This window comes from Uloborus diversus, chromosome 6 (assembly GCF_026930045.1).
Source record: "Uloborus diversus isolate 005 chromosome 6, Udiv.v.3.1, whole genome shotgun sequence".
NCBI classification, from domain to species: domain Eukaryota; kingdom Metazoa; phylum Arthropoda; class Arachnida; order Araneae; family Uloboridae; genus Uloborus; species Uloborus diversus.
The window spans coordinates 82300807-82321221 of record NC_072736.1 but is presented as its reverse complement, the minus strand read 5'-3'; the positions used below and the strand labels follow the sequence as shown (position 1 = coordinate 82321221).

The following is a 20415-nucleotide window of genomic DNA, read 5'->3' as shown; positions in this document are numbered from 1 at the left end:
ATCACCAACTTGCCGAATTCGTCTGCTATTAATATTGCGCTGTGCGATGTTTTATTTATTATGAGTTGGAATTTTTCCATTCCTGTAACTAATTGACAAAATGAAAATGTAGTACAATTATTTACGTAAATACATTTTTTTAAATTGGTTGTAAATTTCGTGCCATGTTTCGAGAACTAATTAAAGCGAAATAATTTTTTGCTTTTACGATCTTTAACAGATAAAAATAAATGTCAATGTTCTATTTACTTAACTTCAAGCTGATATTGATTATAAAAATTTTATTCATGTATTTACTCACTGCTTAGACAGAATTATTATCATTGCTTTTTATTATTATTGAATTTTTTTCTACAACCAAATCGAAAAAAAAAATCTGAAAACCTTTTTTATTTAACAAATACATGTACAATAAGAGTAAATTTTAATTTTTGAAAACTTGATTAATTTCAATAGAAAATCCCACAAATATCTCAAAAAAAGAGTTCCAAGGTATAATTTTTTAAATGAATAAGGTTTCTCGATTTTTTTTTTCCATTTGGTTTTTTTATAATCAATATCAGCTTGAAGTTAAGTAAATAGAACATTAACATTTATTTTTATCTGTTAAAGGTCGTGAAAGCAAAAAAAATTATTTCGCTTCAATTAGTACTCGAAACATGTCACGAAATTTACAACTAATTAAAAAAATGTATTTACGTTAATAATTGTACTACATTCTCATTTTGTCAATTAGTTACAGGGGTATACGCCCAAAATGTCGCGGGACAAAATGTCGCCGGTCCAAAATGTCGCCGGCCCAAAATGTCGCCGGTCCAAATTGTCGCCGGTCCAAAATGTCACTGGGCCAAAATGTCGCCGGTCAAAAATGTCGCCGGTCTAAAATGTCGCTATCCCAAAATGTCGCCGGGCCAAAATGTCGCCAGTCCGAAATGTCGCCGGTCCAAAATGTCGCTGGACCAAAATGCCGTCGGGCTAAAATGTCGCCAGTCCGAAATGTCGCCCCAAATTCCCTCGTTCAAGTGATACGAAAAATTTAAATGTACGTCGATTGTTTTCAGCATAAAAGTTGCGAAAGAATGCTAATTGCCTTTCAAAGTAAGTTCCTTGAAAATTTTCAAAAATTGTCTTCTGTCTTAATTCGTAAACGTCAGACATATTCTAGAAAGTCAATAGTATACAGGAAAACATACGTTTTTCTGCATATTATTGCATACGTAAACGTACGTGAGGATGGTGCAACGGAATTCTCTTTCTTATTTAATATGACTGCTATATTTCAAGACGTAATGCAAGGATTCAGACAAAAAAATTGCTATGGAAGTAAAACTAAACGGAAACAGGAACTATTATGAAACTAAAATGATTTTTTTAATTAATTGCGCGAGTCATAGTTAGCGTACTTAAATAAACATTAAATTTAAATATTTCCTTTAGATCGTCTCAAGATCAGGCAAGAGAGAAAGAGAGCGATTGAGCAAGATATCAAAAAATAAATAAATAAATTAGTCAAATTTTCCTCTTTTTCTGTAGAATTTTAATTACCGGGGATATTAAAATCTGAATTAGCATTCTTTCAATTTTTGCAGTAAAAATTAGCTACTCGAAAGATCGATTCCTTTCAAGAACAATTTATTCATTTAATTATTACTAGAAAATCGCCCGTCAATGTAGGACGGGTGAAATTACATTTGAACGAAGCCATTGCCTGTTTGGTGATATTTTGATAGTTGAAATGGTTGACTTAACTCCAGTAGATTAACCCTAAACTCCAGTAGGTAGCGTTCATTGTTGACCATTTTTTCGTTTCTTCATTCGTTCTGTTACGAGTTCAGCCTTTCCCTGAATGTTAAACATTACGGAAACATAATATCAAATTTTCATGCCGTGGTGCGAGTTTCACTGTTGAAACACGCGGGTTACTCGATCATTGGCTATTATTTATATGAGGATTATCATCATTAATATATTGTTCTTTTTGAAATACCAAACCATATAACAACTTTATAGAAAAAGGCTGCGCGCTCGAAGTCAGACTCGAACTAAGTTTGAAGTAAAAGCATCGGAGTCGGAGTCTGGAGTCAAAGGTTTGAAATTCCAAGAGTCAGAGTTGGTCATTTTCCTTCAAAGGGCGCATGTGTGCCAGTGCTAGCGCAGCTCACTGTAAAAAAAATTCCGAAACGTTACTGATTATTTCCGTGGAATATTTCAGGATTTCACAGGTTTTTATCCACTTCCTGAGAAAATCAAGTATATTTGTCAAAAGGTTTCCTGAATTGTTACAAGTTGCACAAGTGCAGACTACTCACTGTTGTGAAAAATACTTAAAGCTACCAGTTTAAAGGTTAACTGAGCGTATTTAATAATTTTATTGGCTTTAGTTCAATTACGACCCGTCCAGATTGACAAAGCTCCCAATAAGAGTGAATAAGTATCTGGATTCAGTAGATTTGCAAGAACTGCTTTCGAGTTAGATTCGTGGTGCTTGCCTGCAATTCTGTCTTAGCTTTGGTCATGTTTTCAATAATGCTTTAGGCAATCTTTTGGAAAAGCAGGAAGGTGTCAAGCTATTATATTAAACTTACTAAAGTTTTCTCTAAAGGTTCCAAAGACACAAATGGCTTTGATCGGGGAAATTACTGAACTCTTCAGAAAGATGCCAGAATATTGTCAGGAAGGTTACTGAGTTTTAGCGAAAAACATGCCTGTTATTTGCAAGATATGTTACTTGCAGATGTTAGACACATTAGTATATTCAGTAAATTACCGCCCATTAGCAAGGGCTAAAGCAGCTCATTATTTTCCTACAGCGCGTCCGAATTTTTTTTTACAGTGTTAGAAAAGATGTCAATCTGATTTTGGGGTGAAGGAGTTGGAATCGAAGGCTCCAAAACTCCCAGGGCAAGAGTCAACCATTTTCCCTCCGACCCTGTAGCACTGATATATAAAATAGTCCTCTCTCTCTCTCTCTCTTTTACCCCCCCCCCCTCTCTTTTTCTCTCTCTCTCTCTCTTGAGTGATATATTTAAACTTAGTTTATTTTTCATCATTTATTTAACTACACTTACTCACGCAAACGATAACGAAAATCAACTTAGAACGGAAACAATACCTGTTTTTGTTTAGTTTCACTTGCATACCACCTTTTTTTTATGAATCCTTGCATTACTTCTTGAGATATAGCAGTCACATAAACCGCGGAAAATTATTCTGTGAGCCATCCTTTTGGGATGATTGAAGCCAAAAATAAATAAGCAACTCGCCATTTAAGATATACCTGTAGACCAAATTTTGTCTGAATCCTTGTATCACTTCTTGAGATATATCAGTCACAAATAATAAAAAAGAAAGGGAAAAAACATTCTATTGCACCAGCCTCTGGTGTTATTGGCTCCGACATCTGTCCACCTGCTGCATCCTAACATTTTATTTGATTCCGGGCATCATTCTTGAGAAATGTCAGTCACGCATATTGATAAAAACGTTCAGTTGCTCCACTATCTTGAATCAATTGGCGCAAAAAACCACTCAGCCCTAAATCATGGGTACTCGCGGGCATCGTTCGAATTCTTACTACATGTTTTTAGGTAGAATGGCAGCAAAATGTCGGAAACATACACACGTACTATTCTTAAAGAAAAGTTCAAAACAATGCAGCGAACGTTTGAACTGATCGCCGTCAGAACTTTTTACAGTTGGTAGATAGCGAGTCACAAGAAATAAGATAACGTAAAAAATGAAAAGTGCGTTTGCTTATAGTCTACATTTATTTGCTGAAAAACAGCCAATAGTTACGAAACAAAACGGCAGAAAAATTTTAGAATTTATCAAGAAACTTATTTCTCTCAGTTCCATTTTTAATGGAGACATTCATTTAAGGCAGTTACCATTTATTCGCAAATTTGATGTTTAACAGCACTGTTATACATTTACATTTTTCTTACCGACTGAATGAGCGAATTTTGAACCGGCGACCTCCTAGACTGGCGACATTTTGAACCAGTGACATTTTGGACCGGCGATATTTTGGCCCGGCGACATTTTGACCCGACGACATTTTGGACTGGCGACATTTTGAGCAAGCGACGTTTTGGAACGGCGACATTTTGGGCAAGCGACATTTTGGACCGGCGACATTTTAGACCGGCGACATTTTGGACTGGCGACATTTTAGGCCGGCGACATGTTGGACCGGCGACATTTTGGACGGGCGACATTTTAGGTCGGCGACATTTTGACAGCGACATTGTGTCCCGCGACATTTCGGTGGCGACATTTTGACCCTACACCGTTACAGGAATAGAAAAATTCCAACTCGTAATAAATTAAACATCGCACAGCGCAATATTAATAGCAGACGAATTCGGTAAGTTGGTGATGAAAAATAAAATTAATTTTTCCATCAAAATACTGTGCAAACTTCCTGTGGACGAAAGCCGTACATCGTCCACTATATTAGCCCCTTATTACAACCAATTTCCAGTAGTATTTTTCTTTTTTTGCTTTAATAGCTGCCTCTAAAAGAAGGAGAAACTTAGCATCATTTACATTGATCTGCTGCGATTGACGGGAGCGGTTCGCCAACAACGCCCTCTAAAAAAGTGAACAATCGTTGCCACTTCTAAATAGGAAAGATTTATATCCTCCCTTCTACCTCCCTGGCTGTGCCTATTGAAAACTTTTATTTCAAAATTTTTTTTTTAACAAAATTAAAGTTTTGCTCAATAAAACTCATTTTTTTTATCTTATTAAAATCACTTTGTTTCTCCAAAGAAGCATTTTTTTTGTCTCTTCAATAATAAAGAATATTTTTGAAAAACATTTTACTCAGCATTCTGGAGGGGTGAAGCAACCAAAGGTGTGCCCTATGGCCCCTCCCCCTCTAGTTGGGCCACTTAACAAGGGTGTACTAAATCTATTCCTAAATTGAATAATACTGAGGAGGATATTCCACTTTAAAATCTAAAGCAGAAACCTGCAGGGAAAACAAGAAATTCTAAAAGGCATTGAATTTAATATCTGAAACATACATTGTACAAAGCTCTTTCTTAACTCAATACCCAAATAGCTGAAGAAAAAGGGGGTGGGGGAATCGAGTAATTATGGTCAAGTCGTTACTTTTCGGAACTAAAAAATAACCTAAATTATTGTCTACAATATGTGTGCATTCTGCACAAGTAAATGATATGCAAATGTGCTTACCCTATTTTTTAATGTATAATAGCATAAAACAAAATACGGTACAGTGCAATTGCCACGACTAATAGTTAAAAATCACAAAAAGACATATTGCACAAATTATAATACAACATATTCACCGTAAGAACTAAAATGGGAAATAGCAGATTTCTTGCTCAACCTTGTGAAAATATAGAGACACCAAAATAGCATTCACAGCTTCCAATATGAAGAAAAATGCAGAAGTGTGCATCAATTAGCATCATGTGCTTTCACTGTAAACGATTGCGCTTTTGAATAGCATGTTTAGACACAGCAAGGCAATTCCTTCTAGATAGGCAGTGAGGCGGATTGCTTGTTTTAATGAGCGGTATAATTTCACCATTTAAATTTTTGGCTGGAGTTTTTTTTTCACCCATTTGGAGCATTTTTGATTGGTAGAGCTAGGCTTGTTTTTGACTCTGGCGCTGTCGTGCGCCGTATGACCTTGCACATAGGGACGCGTGACCCTGACTAAGCCATGGCAATCTCGCAGGACAGAGGTCGCCAAATTGGAATGAGCCCCATCACAAAGTTTTCCATATTTCATCGACGATTGGCGGCAGTAATGGACTGTTCGTTTACGCATATGTAAACGGGTTTCCCTGCGAGCTGATTACTGACACTGGAGCCAATGCTACCATCATTAGAACAGATGTGACTCGTCAATCTGGACTCAACATTCTATGGACGCCATCCTGCGTTACCCTCCAAACTGTGACAGAAGACAAGATCGAGATTGAAGGTAAAGTGAACTAAGAAATTGTGTTTGGAAATGCCACTTACCATCATACAGCATTCGTTGCTGATATCATAAACCCCTTCATTCTCGGATTGGACTTTTTAAAGAAATACGACTTCAACCTCGACTTCAAAACAAATGAGCTGCACTCGATGAGAGAAGACATAGCCGTTTTTTACACAGAAAATGATGCAAAATCCGCTCATCAAATGATAGCCCAAACAGATTTATCGATTTCCTCAAGGTCAGAATCATTAATACCTAGCTCCATTGAAGAAAACAATAGTTTTCGATTTGGCCTCATCGAATACCCTAACGTAAGCAATAACCCAAAAGGAGTGCTGGTAGCATCTACGCTTGTGGACCTTTCTAAGGATGTAATTCTTGCGAGAGTCGTCAATGTGAGTGAAAAGGAAAGGAATATCCGGAAAAGTGAAGTGTTGGCAATTTGTACTCCAGTAAACTGCATCATTAGAAGAATCAATTCCCCTGAGACTGTGTCTTCTGAGTCCTTGACATCGAAGTTAATTGAGAGTGCGCCATTACCGAAAGATCAAAGAACTGCTGCAGAACAATTGGTAGACGACTTCAAGCATCTGTTTTCATCTACATCGGAGGATGTTGGCCCTACGAATTTAACGCAGCATAGGATCTACACTGGAGAACATCCCCCTATTAAGCAGCATCCAAGACAACTACCGTACGCCAAGAAGGAAGAGGTTGAGACCCTCCTGAAAGAGATGCAGGAGTATGACGTCATCGAAACCTCATCCAGTCCCATAGTCTTGGTCTGAAAGAAAGATGGTTCCACCAGATTTTGTGTCGAATACCGAAGGCTGAATGAAATCACCAAGAAAGACAGTTACCCTCTTGCACGGATAAACGACACCTTGACACTCTTTCCGGATACAAGTGGTTTTCGACTTGAAGAGCGGCTAATGGCAGGTAGAGATACACCCTGATGACCAAAGATGTCGTTTACAACTGGACAAGGCTTATGGCAGTTTAAAGTGATGCCCTTCGGCCTCTGCAATGCACCAGCTACGTTCGAGCGTCTTATGGAGACAGTGTTAAGAGGACTCTCCTACGAATTCTGTCTGATCTACTTTGAGGATATCATCATCGTGGGACGCAGTTTCAAGAACATCTGGCTAATCTTAAGAAGGTGCTGCAAAAGCTTAAGGAAGCCAATCTGAAGTTAAACCTGTCCAAATGTAACTTGTTCCACCGAGAAGTGAACTACCTTGGACACATCATCTCTTCTGAGGGTGTACGAACGGATCCAGAAAAGGTATCTGCGGTCAAGAGTTGGAGTAGTCCCGAAAACGTCCATCAGTTGCGAAGTTTCCTGTGGCTCTGCACGTGCTACAGGAAGTTTGTGAAGGGTTTTTTCATTATTGTACGACTTTTGCATAAGCTGACGGAGAGCAAGCAAAAGTTTGAATGGTCCAAAGAATGTGAAGATGCATTTCTACAACTGAAGGAGGCTTTAACATCAACGCCTATTCTCTCATATCCTAAGCCTGGAAAATCCTTCATCCTCGACACTGATGCGAGCCACGAGGGCATTGGAGCTGTTTTATCCCAAGAAATTGCGGAAATGAACATGTTATCGCTTACTGGAGCAAATGCTTATCAAAGTCGGAGCGAAATTACTGCGTCACCAGGAAGGATTTGCTGGCCACACTCAAAGCTGTAAGACACTTCCATCATTACCTCTACGGTCGAAAGTTTCTCCTTCGGACAGATCATGCCTCGTTGGCTTGGCTTTTGAGTTTCAAAAATCCGGAAGGTCAGATACCTAGGTGGATACAGCGGCTCCAGGAATATGACATGGAGATCAAGCACCGAAAAGGGTTGTCTCATGGTAATGCAGACGCTTTACCAAGTAGACCCAGTCCTGAGAACTGCCATTATTGTTCCCGAATCGAGAAACAGTATGGAATTACTAGCACTGCGGTCTAACAGGTGACAGTGACTTCAACATCATCAGAACCTGATCCATGGAGTGACGACCAAGTTCGAAAAGATCAACTTGAAGACCCAGACATAAAACCTCCAGCATTGGATCTCGAGATATGGAACACCTTTGCAGATTCATTCCGATCAAGGGAGGAATTTCATTTCTGCTCTGTTTAAGGACCTATGTCAAATTCTCAGAATTGAGAAAACTGGGACAACACTACACCCACAATCGGACGGCATGGTGGAGAGATTTAACCGCACAATCCTGAATAATCTCTCGCTTATGGTCTCCAGAAATCAACACGATTGGGACAAGAAACTACCTTTGTTCCTGCTGGCCTACCGCAATGCTGTCCACGAGACTACCAGATATGCCCCATCCCAGATGCTTTTCGGACGAGAGCTTCAGCTACCTTGTGATCTCGTCTTCTTTTGTCCCCTGGATGCGCCTTCATCGCCTGAGGAGCACGTCCAGGACCTCCAGGCCCGGTTCAAAGACCTTCATAACTTCGCACAGGAGCGAATCAACATCGCGGCGGAGAAGATGAAAACCCGATACGACACAAGGTCCACCGGACATGAGTTCCAAGAAGGTGACAAGGTTTGGTTATGGAATCCCATCCGACGGAAAGGTCTTTCACCAAAATGCAGTCGCTTTGGGATGGATCCTACAAAGTCCTTAACCGACTAAACGATGTCGTAGTGAGGTTCCAAAAGTCACCTAACGCAAAACCTAGGGTTGTACATTATGATCGGTTAGCCCCACACTATGGCCATAGTTCATGGGAAAATAACGTAAAAACCATGGTTGATAACATAAAAGTTGTAGATAATTTTTGCTTTTAATGTTTAGTAATATTTCTTGTTATTATTGAGTTTTCTATGTCTGATTAGTTATTATTTAATGCATGTATTTGTAAACTTGTGATATAAGTTTAGCATCCTTTCTGGGGATTGTACTGTCCGGGAAGTGCAGTCCTTAGGAAGGGGGTAATGTTACAACTTCTGTAAATAGTAATTAATTTTGTGATTAATTTGTTGTAATCTAGCTAAATTTTGCGTTTATTCCATTATCTTTCATCTAAAATTATCTTAGTATCGTAACCTGTAAATAGTTTCTTGTTACGAATATACAGCCCCCTTACATTCGAATGAAGTATACGGTCCCTCCATTTCTGCACGCTAAGATTTGTGAATGGAATAAAAAGAAAACATCGAGAAAAAATTCGAATTTTGTGGAAACTTCTCTAGGATTTATAATTAGCCACAGCCAACGACGGGATGAGTTAGTCTCGTTTTAGTTCTTGCTTTGGAAAGTGCGTTTTAGCCTCTCCAAAGTGTTTTTTGCATATTTTGATGTAAATACGTGGTTGACCGTTGAGTATACGGTGTTAATCGATATTTGCCTTATTGCGGTGGCTAATTTAGCAGTTGTTAACGATATTTCTTGTAAATAGTTGTAAATAAATCTCCTGTGTTTTCTCAAAAACTGTGTCGTTATTTAAAGAATGTTTGAAGCTGCACGGAACTGGTAACAGTATATTTCCTTCGCTCAGAACAATTCATAAACAACCCAAAACATTTTCCAATTGATCCAAAATCCTGGTTTGGTTTTTTAATTTGCACAATGGAACACGGACAGAGAGAGGGAGATAAATAACTTTTACTTTTCTCACATTATTTTGCTCTAACCTAATGTATGTAAAGAATTTCTCGTCAACATGGATAAGAGGATTGAATGTTTTATGACATGGCAAAGCTTAATTTTAGAAATAAAGCGAAGGAGTTTTGGAGGAGTTTCGAAGGAGTAAAATGAGATTTTGAAGGAGTACTAACGAGCTGTCCAAAATGATGTCGCACTTTTCTTCAACGTATTTGACCCCCTTGTCATAAAGTGTAACACTTCACCTTACTCCTCCTCTTGAAACGTCATATTTTTTATAAATATATTGTTATAACTGTTTGCCACCCTCTCACTTCCCCCTGTCACAATATCAAGAATCTGTCTTTTCCCTCAAGGCATGGCATCACTAGTGGATGACCCTTTTTACAATATCATAACTACAATTTACTTAAGCAATTGTTTTTTTAACACAATCACTTAACACAATACTTCTACTTAAGTACTTTTAGATATTTAAATAATAATTAGACAAACTGACTTTTGATGCTGAGAGTTTGGTGGAAGGAAAAACAATTATAATAAAATTTGAAAAAATAGTCAAGCACCATTTAAGAATGTTTTACTTCACTTATGAAATGTCTTAGTTATCTAATAATTTTTCACTTTCTACTTTTATGACTTCTAGGATCAATTTGTAAATCACATCTTCATGAAAAAAATTAATATATGAAATTACTGCATTGAAATCGCACTTTTGGCGAAGTTGTCGATTGAAGTATTTTAAGTTACTGTCATAGAGGAAAATTATGCAGTCTTGAATTAAAAAAGAAGGAGTTCTGAAGGAGTTAAAGCCAAAACGAAGGAGTTTGAAGGGCTCTTAGAAAAAATTTCCTAAATGAAGGAGTATTGAAGAAGTTTTGAAGGAGCGTACGAACCCTGTTATTCCCACCATAACGAAAATGAACTGTTCTGGCTTTTAAATCCCCCCCAACTCTAATTTCATAATACTCATCCAGTAAATGGTGCAGGGGGGGGGGGGGGCAACCGCCCCCTTTAATGGTTTATTTTATTTTACAATTTCGAAACCAACACTAGAAATTATCAAAAAAAAAGCAGACATGTTCAAGGCCCGATTTGGAAGTGTGGAGGCCCCGGGGCAACAAAGGAGTGGAGCCCCTCCCCCTTTCTGATATATCGATAATAATATTATTTTTGTGCAAGCATTCTTTGCAGAAATACAAAAACAAAATGTTTGGGAAAAAAACGTAAACTTTGCTAACCCGTGAAAGTTGAGATATTTTGTAAAAATTTTATTGTGACACCCTTGGTTGTGGAGGCCCCGGGGCAGTAGCCCAGCTTGCCCTCCCCTAAATCCGGCCTTGGACATGTTGAAATTTTCGGAACATAATAATTTTTTCTTACTTTGTATATCTTTATGAAACATTTTTTAGCACAAGCAGTAGCTTTTAGTTTATGTGTTCATTGTTTAGGTATTAGTAAGTCGATTGTTTTACTTAATCAAGCCATACTTGTTCAATAAAATTATTACTAAGTGTTTGTGAAATCTCAAAATACTTTGGGGTTAATAATGTAAGTCTAATTCATTTTCTTTGAGGAAAGTTATTGTGTACATAATTCATCAAAATCTTAAGAAAAACGAAATTTTAAGTAGTTAGATTTACTACTTACTTTTTTTTTTCCTAAGAGGAGGGAAAGGGGACATAGTCTAAATTCTCTTCCAAGCATAATGCAAGTTTCAATTAAATTCTCTTCCCTTTGACGGGAGAGTAATTATTTTGATTCAAACAAGCATTACAATTAGAACAAACTTATACAACCTGGGAGGAGGTGATGTATTCTGTTCTAGATGCAATGCATATTCTAATTAAATTTTTTTTCTGAGGTGGGAAGGGGGATTTTAGTTTCAATGTTTTTATTAATACTCTGAAAAACATTTTGTATTTTTTTCTTCAACTGACGAAGAGACGGTATGAACTTGTTTTTCAGGAAAAACAATTGGAACATGGTTCTTATTATCGAAAGTGCTGGATCTGATCGAGGGCGCCTAATTTTCCCCCGCTTTCCTGTTTTTAAGATATACCAGATTAAAATGTGGCATATAACGATCTATTTAATGGCATATGCCAGGGTTGGCCGGATTGGACCCAATTGGGTTGGACCCAATGGGTTTTTTTGAAAAAACCCATTTAAAAAAACCCATTATTTAGCCCACTTTTGGTTTTTTTTCAAATTTTTTGAGAAGTTTTTTAAAAAAGTAATTAATTTAAATACTTTTACAATTTAAACTTCTATTTTATTTGTTCTTCACCACAGACAATGGACATAAAAAATGAATTTTGAACTTTAATAGTATTTCTTAACTCTTAACGGCATTAAAAATACTTCAAAGATTTAAAAAATATATATTTAACTTTTATCTTTAAATGGTCAATAAATAACTCAAATTATCTTGACTAAGTCCTGTCACGTCTGGTTTTCTCAATATTTGTAGATTGTACAGAGGAAACTACTCTAGCTAAAAGGCTTTCATGTGAATTATTTTCTGCAACCCGACACGTCACAAATTTCGAATTAACAAGTTATATTTTTTTTAGAAATTAACAGGTTTTATAAATGGTCGGACAGAAAACAGAATAGGATGTACAGTATTTTCATTATCTTACAAAAAAGTTTAATATTTCTTAATCTGTACACAGAAATAGAAAAACAGGCAACATAAAATTCAAAGAAATGTCTTGATTAAGCTGGAATTCAGTAAATAGGGATTTAAACTACTTGAGGTTCTACAGTAGTTTTGCATAAAAAAATTAAATACAATAAAGTAAAATGCAAAAAAAAAATAGTAGTAATTAAAAACGAACAATAGATTTTATCACTCAAGAAGTAATTTTGCCTTAACTGTTGGTAATCATGGAAACTAAAAAATCTGAAACTTCACCATTCTTGGGTTTCGTCGTCTTTCATATTCTTCTTCAGAAAACGCTGAATTTTAACTAGTTTTCTAGCTTTTTTTACCCCAAGACAATTCTTGTGCTTTGTTCATATACTTACGCTAAAATATGCTACAAGTACCCTACATTTTCCCTAAAAAAAAGACAAAAAAAAAAACACATTTCTTTTAAAAAACCCAGCTTTAGTTGGGTTTTTTTGGGTTTTATTTAAAAAAACCCAAAAAACCCTGGGTCCATGGGCTTTTTTAAAAAAACCCGGGTTTTTGCCAACCCTGGCATATGCAGCACTGTAGTTGAGGGTGGGATGGGGGGACCATCAAAAGATTTCATGGACCTTTTAAATATTAAAACTAAATTTGGACTACTTCAAACATGAATACTGAATTTTATATAATAATTAAAAACATATACTACTTAAAAGAATAACTAATGACTACAGGAAAGTCTCATACGCATTGCATAGCTTACTACCAAGACTTATGCCATTGAAATACATCCAGGGACCCGTTGAAATACTCTATTTAGGTGAAAAAATTCCATGACTTTTCCAGGACTTTTTAATGACTTCATGAAAATTTTCATGAAGTCATTAAAATGGTCATATAAAATCATGGTCATGAAAATTTTCATGACCATGTTACCATGAAGAGAATAATACTATTTAATATCAAACTTGCCATTTTTTCTTTTTAGAAATGAGCATTAGCAAAACCTCTATGTGAATGCCACTACCTGATTGAAAAAATATCAGTGTACACCTAAAAAACTGAATAATTTTTACCTGTTTTCATCATATAAGTTTAAGTTAAGTAAAATTACAGTGAATGATGCTTAAATGTCGACTATTTTTTTTATAAACTGGCAGAATGATAATGAATGGGAAAAAGGTTGAATGAATCATTACTAAGTTTCAATAAATTTGCTTCAAAAGTTGCCTTTTAGTGTCAACATGACAATTTTTTGGTTCTTTAAAATAAAGTCACATTCTTTAATAAATTCATGTTTCTAAACCAGATATTTATTTAAAAAAAATAAATAAATAAAAAAATTTCACAGTAAATAAATCTTTTGATTTAAATGTACTTGCTTACTTATTTGTACATTTTCAAATGCATATAAATTAATAGGTTCAGAAATTCCAGAACATGTTTGAATAATGACACTGAACATACCAGTGGGTCGCATGGATTAGCCTTGCGGGCTGTATATTGGGCACTACTGTTTTTGAGCATTAGAACTCCCCTATTTCTGTATTCTATCCCATGACTAAAGATTGTCCAAAACCTTCAACAAATTGAGATTAACTCTGATGAATTTTAAAATAAAGATTTAGGAGTGATGGAAACGAACTTGGATGCAATGTTTTTTGGGATTGTTCAATTTTACAGTTTAAAAAGCTTTCATGCTGCAATACTAAATCATTCAAAATTTCTAATACTCTTTTTAGCTACTGTTACTTTTTCCCAGAACATTTTTCCATGACTGAAAATAAATTTCCATCACTTAGACTGAAAATTTCAATTTTCCATGACTTTTCCAGGTCTGAAATTTGCTTATTTTTTTCCATGACTTTCCAGGATTTCCATGACCTGTACGAACCCTGTACATCATCATATACACTATATTTTAATCACATGTATCTTGAAAATGGAAAAATTGTGAAAAATCAGGTCCCTACCATCAGATTCAGCGGCGTGGATGTGACCTTGCTTCAATTTTTTTTTTCGAAAAACAAGTTCATACCATCTTCTCATGAATGGAAGCTTTGATGAACAGTTATTATTGTGATAGGGATTTTTATTACTATATTGAATATGCTTAGATCAGAGGTAAAAGGATGTGTGCACACATTTTAGTGAAAGAAAATAAGTTTCGTTTCAGAGAGAGAAAAAGATTGTCATTAATTCAAGGAACTTCCCTTAAACTCTTAGCATGGCATCACAGTGCCGGTACTGCTAGTAGTATGGATAAATTCTGGAAGGCACACGTTAGATCACAGATGTTAAGTTAGGGTTCAGCTCCTATTATATTATATATATTTATATGCAAAAGGTCAGCTGAACCTCCGTGATAAGAACTTTATTATGATGATTATTAGACTTCAATTTTTTAGATCCAAAAAAATAGTAGATGGGAATCAATGCTAATCTTTTTTTTTTGCTTCGTTTTGTAAGGTATTTCTTCTGAGCTCCTCATAATTCAAAGGATTGATTGGGTTTGTTTACTGCGCTATTGCTATTTTGAGGTTTTTGTTCATTTTCAGTCATCTCTAATGAGTTTTTCGAAGAACTGTCCAATCTTAAACCACATGTCGTGTGTTGTATGTGCTTTTCTCCCCAACTATTTATAGCTTTAATCTTATATATTCAAATCTAAGGGTAACGGGACCTGTCTGTTTGCCTAAAGAAATATTTTTGATGAAAAGTTGAGGAGATATGACGCAGGTTGCGCCATAAAAAAAGAGGGGGGGGGGGGGAGGGGATTTGAAAGGATTTTGAACTTATTTGGGGGGAATGTTGCATAGCATATCAGGGGGTTCCATTATCCTTGGGGGGGATTGGTACCTCTGCTGAACTGCTACTCTTTTACTTAGGGGGTATAATGTGCAGGCCATTGAAACTTGACTCCCGTTGCAAAAATTTCTGGACCAGCCCCTAATAAAATGCCTAGCATTTTATAATATTCAAGAAAAGAACTTCATAACATCAAGACACAAAACTGATACAAAGTTAGGAAACAACACAATATTTACAACAAAAGATATTTATTTGAAAGTAATTACAAAACTACTAAAAATGGACGGAATGCTGTTGAACCTCATTAATGTGAACACATGGGAAGCAAATGGTTGATTTGCATTGTCTAAAGTTTACATTGTAATAACAAAAGCACAACCAAAACCAATTAGGATGGCTCAAATTGAAATTTTCAAGTTGAAAAATACTACATATGTTTACATTAATGAGGTTCAACTATATTAAAAAGTACATGAAACATTACAAACAAAGTAAAACTTAGAGAAAGCTTATTAAAAGCAAGAAAAATATACAGTTAAGAAACTACAAAAAGTAATAAAAACAATTTTACTTGTCGACATTTAACACATTTGATAATAATACGTAGATTAAAATAAAAAACTGTGATAGCCAACAGATATTTAGCTTGTTCAAATATTAGATTAAAATCCAGGTTAAACATAATTAATTGTTAAAACTTTTTCATTACCTTTCTCAAAGCACCAGAGAGAATTAAGAGGTAGGAATGTACAACTATGTACAAAAATATACAAAGATTTTGTTTATCTAAGATTTAAGGCACCATTTCTAACATAAAATTAAAGGGCAGAAGACATCTATAAAAGTCTGCAAGTTTTCAAGTAGAAATTCTACCTTTTGTATTCATTAAAGCAATGAAATGAAAATATACTAAAATGATGTTTGAAGTAGTAAAAATACTTGAATTATAAATTAAATGTGATGCTAAATTACGGAAAATCTGTCAGTTAACCAACATTATGTACTCGAAACTTTAAAAGGTTGCTGAATGAGTAGGAAAACAGGAGAACAACTTTGTATGTTGGAGGAAAAAGGATATACTTGTAAGGAAAAAAACATATGTTGTTAAAAAAATCTCATAAAATTTTGTCAGGCAAATGAAAATCCTATGTTCAATACTAAGCTAGTTGAGTAACATGAAATGATATTGTAAATTCAATCCACCACATTATAAGTTTAAGATTTATCCTCATGAGGGAAAAGAAAGTAGAAAAGGAATACTATGCAAATGCAAAATTTATTTATGTCTCAAATTGTGCATTTTGATGTTTTTTAATCAAAATCTTCAATTATAGCGAAAAAATATTTCAATCATGCAAGTTCACCTGTTCAACGAATCATTATTTGACTTTTTTTAGATGCACACATATACAGTTGGCTCTCTGTTTAACGACGCTCTACTTAACGACTTTCTCTATTTAACGACGGCTTTTCATGGTACCAGATGGTCCACTATAGTGTTAAAAGCATTCTATTTAAGGACGCTTTCTACTTAAGGACGATTTTTTGTGGTCCCTTGAAAGTTGTTAAACAGATAGCCAACTGTACATTAAAAGACGTAATAAAAGCAGATGCATTGAGTTTAATTAACTGCTCATGCTCACAGTAATGGAAACTGTTCTTACGGAGAATTACTTAAACATGATTTTGTCCATCCTTAGTATCAAAAAATAAAAAAATAACAATTATGCACAATATATTTAGAAATAAAATTGTGTTTAGTTCTTATTTCAATCAATTTTTATTAACTATTTAATTAATGATTTGTTTTGTTCTAATATCTGTACAGAAAGGTTCCACATATTAACCGTAAAAATATTTTGCCTACATATCTTCAAGTTGAAATGGAAGTGGCAAATAAGCACTTATTTTAAATGAAGATCATAATTTTGTTTCAATAAATATGAAAATGAATATATTAATGACTTTTGAGCAGAAGCATAACATTAAATGCTAAATGCACCATAATGGAGTTCCATTCCAAATAAAATACGCAACTAAACTGCATTTGAAATGATGAATATGCCACCCTTTTATTTTCACATTAAAGTTTTTTTTTCTTAATTTCAAACAAAATACAATTTATACTTTTCAAAAACACATCCACTGATCTAAAGCCACAATACAAAGCAGAACAAAGTAGCATGACAAAGGATTACACACAAAATGATTTTCAGCAGAAAAGATAAAACGAGTACAATCCAGAGCACATTCAGCGGCTGCCGTAAGTCCATCCAGAATAATATTCAATCGAGTTCCAGCTCGATGCAAGAAATTAAAAAATTTTGAGACCACAAATGTCATTTGCACACAATGTAAACAGTTATTGCACACAGGAACAGTCTCGGGAGTTATTTAAGCAGATAACTGAACAGTCAAGGGCTGGAAAGCAGCACAGCGAGCAACACAACTAACACGGGTTTCAGAATCAAAAGTAGCGGAATTCCCCTTTCTTACCCTGGCGCTCGCGTCTAATCCAGTCGGCTGGTGCGGGACGGGACATACCTGATGTGGGAGACCGAGACGTCTCTTGCGATCGAGTGCTTCCCTCATCAACGTATTGTTCTTTCATCGGTGAACCTTCCTACAGTAAAATAAGGAACATAGTCAAACACAGTCAAACTCTCTTATAACAAGCCCTGATTTAACGAGAACCCAGATTTAGCGATGGAATCAGAAATACTTGGCTGGTACAATGTTAAGACCATGGGAGCGTAACTCGCTTTTAACGAGCAAACCAAGCTTAAAGCAAGTAATGTTTTTGTGATTCCCAAAATTTCTATCGACCTCCAGCTCAGCTTATCTTTTTATTTTTTGGTACACTTTCTTTAACATTCCAAAGTCAACCTAAGTTTGATAAATCATAAATCTTGAAAATAAGGGATGACACACTTTTTTTTTTACTTTGTGGAGTAAAGAAACACTTAAAATTATATATATTTGTGTATTCCTCAAAAAAATGACATAAGAAAGAGGCATTCGGACAGTTCAAAGAAAAGTAATCGACGAATTTGGTACTGTACAGCGATTAAAAAGGAAGAAAAAAAGCAACTATTATGAATTTTTATGTTTTTTTTTTCATGAACTCTTTTTACAGGCACTTGGTTATAACAAACAAGCAAATATCACATCCCTTTGCATTCGTTATAAGCGAGTTCGACTGTATTGCTTCTGAATATTTGACAGTAAAAGAAACTAAATCCCAATACAGCATTCTGCTGGCAAGGTTATAATATAATTTTTCTACTAATTATTCTACAAAGTTAGTTGGCAGCACTGCACACAGCTTGTTATATTTCCCTTTTAGTTTCTTTTAGCAATGAAAAAAATCTCGCCATCGGAAACATAATATTTTATCCCATATTTGGCGTTACCAAACCTGACCATGAAAAAGAAGGAAGAATAGGAACTTTGTTAGAGTGAGTGATGTACAATAAAGATGTTTTCTTGCACAGTGCGTAACAATGTTTCAAGTAACTTTGGTTAGCAAACACTGCTCTAGTTGGCTATTAGACAACATATAGCAATAGTTCATCAAAAACTCCCAATGCTGGATTTAAAAAATGGCTTATAAATGCATTTGTATCACTAATAATTTTTTTTTCATATTTAGATAAAAAATACAATCATATTAGAAAACTTTTGCTTGCTTTAGTGGAGTAAAACAGCTGCAGAATGCAAAATCTGTTCTTAGTATTTCCCCCCCCTCTTTAAAGAAGTCTAACTTTTATAACTGATTTATTCAACAATGAAAGAGTAATGTTAATAAGAGTAAATACATATTACAAGGAAAGAGTTTGCTTTTCAATAACAAAAAATATTTATGTTTTATTTTAACTGAGCAAGAAAATTTTGACTCAATCTTTATTCTCCTCCTTCTTTTCTTCCCTCCTAAACAAAAAATTATGGAAGCAATCGGGCTTTTTTATCATTCTCTTTTGTCTATCACTAAAACGATAGAGTACCGGCACCAGTAACAGATATGCTTAAGACATCGCTCTCAGGTTAACTCAATTTTCTGAGCCTCTTAATATACAAATACAAATACAAAAGTGACGACCAGCAACAGGCTCTGGGCCCAGCTAGACTGGTCCTAGTCAATTTACAATCCCCAGTGAAGATCAATGGCCCTCTTAAAACTATCTACTCCTGCTCATTACCACTTCTTCCGGTAAACTGTTCCAAGGTTCCACTACCCGGCTATGATAATAATTTTTCCTTATATCCATGTTAGCCTGAGATTTAAATAGCTTAAAACAATGACCCCTTGTCCTGTTTTCAGAGCTAAACTTCAGCCCCGTAACGTCTTTCATTTTAATAAATTTAATCAACTGAATCATGTCCCCTCGATCTCTTCTTTGCTCAAGACTGTACATTTTTAACCTTCTAAGCCTGGAATCATGGTCTAAGTGAGAAAGTTCATTTATTAGCCTTGTAGCTCACCTTTGAACCCTTTCCAATACATTATATATTTAGACTTTTAAAACTATTTTTCACTCATGCAACTATACCTCACTTAACGTTTGGCAGCTTCTGAATCCTCTGAATTAGTCAATTCTATTTTTATTTGTTCCATCTCCGAACAGGTTCGACCCCCCAGTAACAGACACCGAAAATTCTGATGATACCCAACAACAGAGAGGATGGGGAGAGAGAAAAATCAAAGGAAAAGAGTTTCCCTTTTCTCTTCAAAATGTGCTAAAGTTCTTTATTTTTAGAACTAAAGCCTTATTAAATTTAAATGAACATGAAACATTGGCTGACCTTGTGGTAGTTGTTCATAAACTTCCACCACTGCCTCGTAAATACAAACTGGCTCATAAAACTCACTCTGATAACACTAGATAGTTGCACCGTATTCACGAGCCACAGCAACATCAGTTTTACCCACTTAAAATTCTTATTATTAAAATCCAAACTTACGACTGTCTGTAACTAGACCCTTGTCTGTTACTGATGCCGTTACCCTACATACTACCGATTTAAACAAACTTAAATAGATTAAATTTTGAAAAAGTTATTTTTTGATTTTAACAAAAAAAAAAAAAAAAATGCATACTTACAGTGCTATAGTAATTTTCTCTACTATTTCTGGATCCAAATCCTGAATTATGAAACATATCGTCATCAAGTGATGGATAAGGTGTGACAATGGTATGAGGAACATGAGCTACTTGGCCCCTCATGTTTCGAGCTTTCCACCATTTTCGACTATCATCTAAAATCTGAAGAAAATGTTCAACTTATAAAATATTTCAACAGTGATGCATTTTTTTTTTGATAAATTTGTTTAAAATTATTTTCTAAATATAGGGTTCAGAAGAAATAACTCCCACATTT

At 35.2% G+C, this 20415-nt stretch overlaps 1 protein-coding gene across 1 annotated transcript in view; it reads right to left on the bottom strand.

The window, feature by feature from the left end:
* The window catches only part of LOC129224841 (epidermal growth factor receptor kinase substrate 8-like), a 136550-nt gene that overhangs the window by 14450 nt on the left and 101685 nt on the right, over positions 1 to 20415 (bottom strand). Inside the window, exons 16-17 of the mRNA XM_054859387.1 lie at positions 20139 to 20300; positions 17515 to 17659 (exon numbers count right to left, since the gene is read on the bottom strand). Coding sequence (XP_054715362.1) covers positions 17515 to 17659; positions 20139 to 20300 — 307 coding nt within the window. The remainder of the gene's footprint in view (positions 1 to 17514; positions 17660 to 20138; positions 20301 to 20415) is intronic.